This window comes from Microcaecilia unicolor, chromosome 1 (genome assembly GCF_901765095.1).
Source record: "Microcaecilia unicolor chromosome 1, aMicUni1.1, whole genome shotgun sequence".
NCBI classification, from domain to species: domain Eukaryota; kingdom Metazoa; phylum Chordata; class Amphibia; order Gymnophiona; family Siphonopidae; genus Microcaecilia; species Microcaecilia unicolor.
Genome location: NC_044031.1, coordinates 541762216 through 541770698, shown reverse-complemented (window position 1 = coordinate 541770698; position 8483 = coordinate 541762216). Strand labels below are relative to the sequence as shown.

General features: G+C 50.7%; 1 protein-coding gene across 3 annotated transcripts in view; it reads left to right on the top strand.

Annotated features, from left to right (window-relative positions):
• RAD54B (RAD54 homolog B) overlaps nucleotides 1-8483 on the top strand; it is a 270430-nt gene that overhangs the window by 152046 nt on the left and 109901 nt on the right. The window contains exon 1 of one of the 3 annotated variants that reach the window (XM_030216692.1): nucleotides 1079-1209. The exons of the other annotated variants lie outside the window; for them this stretch is intronic. Within the exon in view, the coding sequence (XP_030072552.1) occupies nucleotides 1089-1209 (121 nt within the window). The 5' untranslated portion in view covers nucleotides 1079-1088. Of the gene's footprint in view, nucleotides 1-1078; nucleotides 1210-8483 lie in introns of those variants that run through there. 3 annotated transcript variants of the gene reach the window in all.

The following is an 8483-nucleotide window of genomic DNA, read 5'->3' as shown; positions in this document are numbered from 1 at the left end:
TTGCTCTTTGCTTTAGACATCTCTTTCTTTTCTTTTTAGTACAAATTGAGCAAACTGAAAGATTATAGTAGCTTGGCTTAATTCTCATTTCAAGTTTTACATTTTGTTTCCTTCTCCTTGCACCTAATCTGAGTAAAATGGAGACAGTTGATCTGATTGCACAAGAGAAAAACCCTCAGGGCTTTTCATTTGCCTAATTAGAATTAGAACTGAACTAACTCTTCTAAAATATAATGTTTTGTGCATTCATAATTTTTTTTATAGTAGTTCTTTATAATATGATTTCACATATCTAAAAAATAAGCATGCTAAGATGCATTTTTAAAAACTTTTTGAATTCACATATAGTTTGGTGGTGGTTATCTTAAGGAGACTTTGTGAAGATTGAGCCTTAAATGAACAGAGACTTGAATGCTTGCAGTTTTCTGTGTTTTTAAGTTATATGTACATTCTTAGGCATATGTCTGTGTACTGATTTGGAGTTAGACATTTCTATTTTATTTTAAAATTTGTTCATTAAAGTTTTTAAAGAGAACAAAGGTTTCCAACAACAGCAACAAGACAACTCAATGTGAGGCATGGTACATCCCAACTAGACAAGGGTTAGAGAAGGGTCAGGCCCTCCCCCAAACAAAGGATGCCTCACTACATTCACAACTAACTCCCCCAGCCCCGACTTCCTCTCCACCCCAAAATATATTAAAAAAAAAAAAAAAAATGGAAACCACTCATAACAAAGAAATATAGCTGCCCAACTCCCATCTAATAGTGTGTGTAAAATGAGACTCCAGGCCCTAGGAGGAAAGGAAGAAAACCTGTATAAGGGTCCCATACTAACAAAAGTTGTTTCTTCTTCCTAAAAGATAGGCCAACCTTCTCCATCAACATAGTATGATGAAACATACTTCTCCAAACCCAGAAAGAAGGGGAATCAGAGACTGTCCAAACCCTTATGATTGACTTTTTACTGAGCAAGGCTGCCTTGCGGATAAGTGTTCACCACCTTTGCCTTTCAACACACACTGTTGAAGTTAGACATTTCTAATGATACTAGCCTTGTGATTTTAATCTACTTGACAACTATAGAAATGCTCATACATGCCTTGCCCTGGAGTATATTATGCTGTCCTAAAATGGAACAGAAGAGGATTTTAAAGGAGCAGTTCATGTTGGCTGGGAATGTATTTGGAGAGCATGGCTTAATAGATTGTAAGTAAAAAGTGTTTTGTTTTTTTTTTATAACTTTTTTTTAACCAACTCCTTTCCTTCCCTTTCTTGATTGTGCTTTGGCAGACATACAACATCTACCTGTGTACTCTTATGAACCCACAAAGGAAAAGGTGAAACGGTGGAATATAAAATACGCATCACATTAAAAAAAACAAACCTTTTATAACCTAATAAATATAGTCTAATGTATGTAGTTCAATAGTAATACGTGCTCCAAGGGAGAGTATTAGCCTGTCTGATCCTTAGTCAACTGGATTAACACACTCGCAGTTAGGGCTTTCCTTCTAGTAACACTGTACCTGATTACCCTACGGCTTGAGTTAGGAGCATGTCTTCATAATGGATTCTGCACTAGTGAGAAGACAGTTGCTCTTTTGATGTATATGAAGTCCCAAATAACTGAAAAAACAGATCTTAATTATTTAAAAAATAATTTCTTCTTTTGAGCGTGTTCAATGCTATATTTTAGTATGTCAGGTTGTTAGTTAAAGGACAGTTGAGCACAGTTTCTTGTAAGTTAATACAGGGTTTAATTGCATATAACAACATTGAAGTAAATGATAAACAGGTACTCTTGACTTTTTTAATTTTAACAATGTCTATATGCTGTGTCCTAGGTCTGGCATGCAGATATTTCTCAACACTCCAATCCAGTATAACACAGCAGATCAGGCAAATCAGAGTACTCTCAATCAAGTTAGCTTCCACAATTACTGTAGACGCTTCAACAGAGTTACTTTGTTGCACTATGACACTACAGCAATCTCAGCAGGGTTATAGTATCCCTCAGGGTCCACCGCACATCTCAGTCTTAAAGTTACTGGAAACAATGTTGCTCAAGGACAGAGCTCTAGCCTCTCACCCCATCAATCTGCCAGAGCTGTTTTGCCCTAAAATAGTACTTTCTTTGTCATCAACAGCAGATGAATCCATTAACTGATGGGTTGTATCCGCCTACCAGCAGGTGGAGATAGAGAACACTGAAGAACCACAGTGACCCTTGAATGGCTAGCCCCATCTGCCTTCAGTATTTCTCTATCTCCCAGCAGGTGTGGACGTAGCTTGATCAGCTCCTGTGCTTTGCCAGTTGAGCAGGGGTGTTGTGGCTGGTGGTGCCCACTTTAAAGGCATATAGCTTTGCCCTTTCCCTACCTTACCCATTCCCCCCTCCTCCCAGAGTCCCTCTGTTGCTGCCTGCCTCCAACTTTCCTCACAGCTTAAAAAAAAAAAAGAGTGCGCTTTTGCTGCTTGGCTGTTCTGAGGCTTTCTCCAGAGATTCTGGTTCAGTGCAGCTTGACTGGAGCTCGTTGACTTGGTCTTCTGAGGTGAGAGTGGTGCCCAGCTCCTCCGGGGAGGTTCCTGCGGACAGCGTTCCAAACGTGGTAAGTTCCATATCATCAAGCTGATCAATCCATAGACTGGTGGGTTGTGTCCATCTACCAGCAGGTGGAGATAGAGAGCAAACTTTTGCCTCCCTATATGTGGTCATGTGCTGCCGGAAACTCCCCAGTATGTTCTCTATCTCAGCAGGTGGTGGTCACACACAGCAGCAGCAGCTCTGGCTAGGCCTCCAAGCCTAATTTTTAGGTTTTGTTGAGTGCCTGGGGTTGAGGGCTCTTTTGAGCAAGTGCAAACCTGGTGGTGCCAGGTCCCTCCTTTTCTCCCCCCTCCCGCTGGCTCCGTTAAAAAAAAAAAAAAAAAAAATTTTTAAACGTCTTTAAAGGCGTTTATTTCGACGTTTATTTAAGCGTCTATTGCAGCTACTCACTGGGACACCAGGTCGTTACAACTCGGAGCGGACAGCAGGTAATTTTACCTTTTTATAGCGGGCGGGGGTTCCCCGATTCTTCTCCTCGTGGCACATGGCGTCGGAGGGCGAGGGCGCAAAGGGTCGCTCCCCGGGTCGCTTGAGCGCTTCTAGAGGGGATGCGGGGGTCTTAAAGCCTGATTCGCCCTTGTTGGGTGGCAGTTTCGTGACCGATGAATGTCCCGGTCCTTCCTCCGGCGTGGCGGTTTTTCCCGCCATAAACGCCCATCCCCCGCTCCTCGCCTCCGCCATTTTGGCCGGCCACGCGGCTCGGACGGCTTCTTCTTGGGCCGCCCTTGAGGTTGGAGACATTAATGCCATGAACGCCCTTAATTTGGGCGACGGCACAGAAGCGGCTAAAGTTAAGAGCCGTTCTTCCCGCGCGGCTCCTTCGCGGAGTTTCGCGCCGGACGCCATTTTGGATGCGCAGCAGGCCTCTCCCCCGCTGTTGCGAGCGCCGGTTGAGAGTGCGCCTAGGGCTGTTGCCCAGGCTGCGGAAGTGCACAGTCTGGGGGGTTTCTCCCCCGAGTTTGTTTTGCTGCTGCATCAGGCCTTCCTCATGCACAACGCTGCCCCCGCTCCCTCGTCTGGTAAAGAGGTTGAGGTTCCCAGAGGTAAACGCCCTCGGGTTGATTCCCAGGCCTTGGAGGAATTTGTCTCCTCCGATGTAGATGAGGGCAGCGTGTCTGAGGTCTCCCAACGGTCCTTTGCGGATTCCTTGGAGGAGACGGATCCCCGCTCGGATGGAGCGGATGACCCCTCTGCAGCGCGGCTTTTTCGCCCAGAGGATTTGCCCAACCTGTTGTTACAGGCCATGGACACTTTGAAGATTTCCTCTCCGGAGGACGTCTCTCCCTCAGCCCCTGTTGGCTCTGCCATTATGCTGGGGACGAAGCGCCCGCCTAGAACCTTCCACGTGCATGATGCCATGCACACCTTAATTTCGGCTCAATGGGATGTCCCAGAAGCGAGCCTTAAAGTGGCTAGGGCTATGTCCCGCCTCTATCCTTTGGCTGTGAGTGAACGTGAGGCCTATCTGTGGCCTACCGTGGATTCTTTAATCACTGCGGTGACTAAGAAAACGGCATTGCCGGTGGAAGGTGGCACGGCCCTAAAGGACGCCCAAGACAGGAGATTGGAGGCGGCCTTAAGGTCGTCCTTTGAGGCGGCTGCTTTAAGTTTGCAGGCCTCAGTTTGCGGCTCCTATGTGGCCAGGGCGTGCCTGACTATGGTGCAGCGGGCTTCCCCCTCGGATCATTCCTTGAGGGATGATTGGCCAGCCCTGGAATCGGGCTTAGCCTATGTGGCAGACTTGCTGTATGATGTCTTGAGAGCCTCAGCTAAAGGCATGGCTCAGACAGTCTCTGCGCGGCGGTGGCTTTGGCTGAAACATTGGTCTGCTGACCACGCCTCTAAATCCCGCCTGGCTAGGTTGCCTTTTAAAGGCAAGCTGCTCTTTGGGGTCGAGCTGGACAAAATCGTGACCGATCTCGGCACATCTAAGGGCAAGAAGTTACCAGAGGTCAGGGCTCGGGCTAGTGCTCGTCCCGGTACCTCCAGAGGACGGTTTCAGGAAGCCCGTCGGTACCGCCCGGGCAGGTCGGGTTCTTCTGCCCCCTCTTCCTTTAAGAGGCATTTCTCCCCCAAGCAGCGTTCCTTTCGCAGAGACCGCCGTCCCGGAGGTGCTCCCTCCGGTCCTCCCCAAGGGTCTCGTACCCAATGACGGGGTCTTGGTCCACGCCCCAGTGCAGATTGGAGGACGGCTGTCCTCGTTTCTGGGCGAGTGGACCACAATAACTTCAGACGCTTGGGTGCTGGAAGTCATCAGAGACGGCTACAAGCTAGAGTTCTGCCGACCCTTAAGAGACGGGTTTGTACTCTCTCCCTGCAAGTCTCCGGTCAAAGCTGTGGCAGTGCAGCAGACTTTGGACAATCTGATCCGCCTGGGTGCGGTCGTTCCGGTGCCAGAAAGTCAGCTTGGCAAGGGGCGTTACTCCATTTACTTTGTGGTACCAAAGAAAGGAGGTTCTGTCCGGCCTATCCTCGACCTCAAAGGGGTCAATCGGGCCTTGAAAGTGCGGCACTTTCGCATGGAGACTCTCCGCTCTGTTATAGCGGCAGTGAAGGCAGGGGAGTACCTGGCTTCCTTGGACATCAAGGAAGCGTACCTGCATATTCCCATCTGGCCTCCTCATCAACGCTTTCTGCGTTTTGCAGTCCTGGGCCGACACTTCCAGTTCAGAGCCCTCCCGTTCGGGTTGGCTACTGCTCCGCGGACCTTTTCCAAAGTAATGGTGGTCATAGCGGCCTTCCTGCGAAAGGAAGGAGTACAAGTCCATCCTTATCTGGACGACTGGTTGATCCGAGCCCCCTCTTATGCAGAGTGCGGCAAAGCTGTGGACCGGGTAGTTGCTCTTTTGAGCTCCCTGGGATGGATCATCAACTGGGAGAAGAGCCAGCTGCGCCCGACTCAGTCCCTGGAGTATCTGGGAGTTCGATTCGACACCCAAGTGGGCAGAGTGTTCCTGCCAGACAATCGGATTGTCAAACTTCAGGCTCAGGTGGACCAGTTCCTGGTAGCCTCTCCTCTTCGGGCTTGGGACTATGTGCAGCTGTTGGGCTCTATGACGGCCACGATGGAAGTAGTGCCCTGGGCCAGGGCTCATATGAGACCACTACAACACTCTCTGCTGCAGCGCTGGACTCCGATGTCGGAGGATTATGAGGTGCGTCTTCCCTTGGATCCAGCAGTGCGCAAGGCGCTGAGCTGGTGGATGCAGGCAGACAAGTTGTCTGCAGGAATGCCTCTGGTGACCCCAGAGTGGATTGTCGTCACGACGGACGCCTCATTGTCGGGCTGGGGAGCCCACTGCTTGGGAAGGACAGCGCAGGGGCTCTGGTCTCCTGCAGAGGCGAAGTGGTCTATCAACCTCCTGGAACTCAGAGCCATTCGGTTGGCGCTTTTGGAGTTCATCCCGGTACTGGTGCTGAAGCCTGTACGGGTACTGTCGGACAATGCCACGGCTGTGGCCTATGTCAACCGCCAGGGAGGTACCAAGAGCGCCCCTCTAGCCAAGGAGGCTATGAGTCTATGCCAGTGGGCGGAAGCGAACCTGGAACAGCTGTCAGCGGCCCACATTGCCGGAGTCATGAATGTCAAGGCGGACTTTCTCAGTCGCCATACCTTGGAGCCCGGAGAGTGGCAGCTATCTGCTCAGGCGTTCTTGGACATCACGAAGCGCTGGGGCCAGCCGAGCCTAGATCTGATGGCGTCATCGGCCAATTGCCAAGTGCCGCGCTTCTTCAGCAGAGGACGGGACCCTCGATCCCTGGGAGTAGATGCTCTTCTCCAACAATGGCCGGCACAAGAGCTTCTCTATGTGTTCCCACCCTGGCCCATGTTGGGCAGGGTCCTAGACCGGGTGGCAAGACATCCCGGCAGGATAATCCTGGTGGGTCCGGATTGGCCCAGACGTCCCTGGTATGCGGACTTGATCAGGCTCTCAATCGACGATCCTCTGCGGCTGCCAGTGGAGCAGGGCCTGTTGCATCAGGGTCCCGTGGTGATGGAGGATCCCTCCCCCTTTGGTCTTACGGCCTGGCTATTGAGCGGCAGCGTCTGAGGAAGAAGGGCTTCTCAGACAAGGTCATCGCCACTATGCTGAGAGCGAGGAAACGCTCTACTTCTACTGCTTACGCCAGGGTTTGGCGTATCTTTGCAGCGTGGTGTGAAGCAGGCTCACTTTCTCCCTTCACTGCTCCAATTTCTTCAGTGTTGGCGTTCCTGCAAGAAGGTCTGGACAAAGGCCTGTCGCTCAGTTCCCTTAAGGTCCAGGTAGCGGCTCTGGCTTGCTTCAGGGGCCGCCTGAAGGGTGCTTCCCTGGCTTCCCAGCCAGATGTGGTGCGCTTTCTCAAGGGAGTTAATCACCTGCGCCCTCCTCTGCACTCAGTGGTGCCTGCGTGGAATCTCAACCTGGTGCTAAGAGCATTGCAGAAGCCGCCGTTTGAACCCTTGTCGAGGGCATCTCTGAAAGACCTGACGTTGAAAGCAGTCTTTTTGGTGGCTATCACTTCAGCCAGAAGAGTTTCCGAGCTCCAGGCGCTCTCATGTCGAGAGCCTTTTCTGCAGTTCACTGAGGCAGGAGTGACTATTCGCACAGTGCCTTCCTTTCTGCCCAAGATTGTTTCTCGCTTCCATGTGAATCAGCAGCTCTGTCTCCCTTCCTTTCGTAGGGAGGACTACCCAGAGGAGTACTCTGCTCTTAAATATCTGGATGTGAGACGAGTCATCATCAGATACTTGGAAGTGACCAATGATTTCCGGAAATCGGATCATCTGTTTGTCCTGTTTGCAGGTCCTCGTAGGGGTCTGCAGGCTGCTAAGCCTACAGTGGCAAGATGGGTCAAGGAAGCCATTGCAGCGGCTTATGTGGCCGCAGGGAAGGTGCCGCCTATCCAGCTGAAGGCTCACTCCACAAGAGCTCAGGCGGCCTCGATGGCAGAGGCCGGTTCCGTCTCCTTGGAAGAGATATGCAAGGCGGCAACTTGGGCTTCGGCCCATACATTCTCCAAGCATTACCGCTTGACTGTGGCTGCTCGGGCGGAGGCCCGGTTTGGAGCTTCAGTGTTGCGGTCAGGGATTTCTATGTCCCGCCCTGGGTGAGTACTGCTTCGGTACATCCCACCAGTCTATGGATTGATCAGCTTGATGATATGGAAGGTAAAATTATGTATAATCATACCTGATAATTTTCTTTCCATTAATCATAGCTGATCAATCCATAGCCCCTCCCAGATATCTGTATTGTTTTATTCTGGTTGCATTTCAGGTTCAAGTTTACTCTTCAGTTACTTCAGAAAGACTTCGTGTTCAAGTTTTTTCACTTGGATTCTTCAAGAGTTAAGACGAGTTTGTGTTACAGTGAGCTGCTGCATTCCTCTCCCCTCCGTTTTACGGGGCTGGATTGAGACTTATAATTCTGCCGGCACTCCCTCCCGCTTCGTGCGGCTGTAGGGCAGTTTTGTACCCCTCCCGCTTCGGCGGTGTTCGGGTCAGTCAGCTCCTCCCGCGGTTGCGGTTGCAGGATAAGCCAGATCCCCCCGCATCGGCGGGGTGGTGTCCCTCCCCCGCTCCGCGGGGATGAGCTGGACGGATTCCCCTCCCCCACTTGTGTGGGGATGAGCTGGGTTAATTCCCCTCCCCCGTTTCGGCGGTGGTGAGCTGGGCAGAGTGTCCCTTCGTGGGTGTAATTCTCTAAGTGCTGAGTCCTGCGGATGGAGCTTTGATATCGACATACTGAGGAGTTTCCGGCAGCACATGACCACATATAGGGAGGCAAAAGTTTGCTCTCTATCTCCACCTGCTGGTAGATGGACACAACCCACCAGTCTATGGATTGATCAGCTATGATTAATGGAAAGAAAATTATCAGGTATGATTATACAT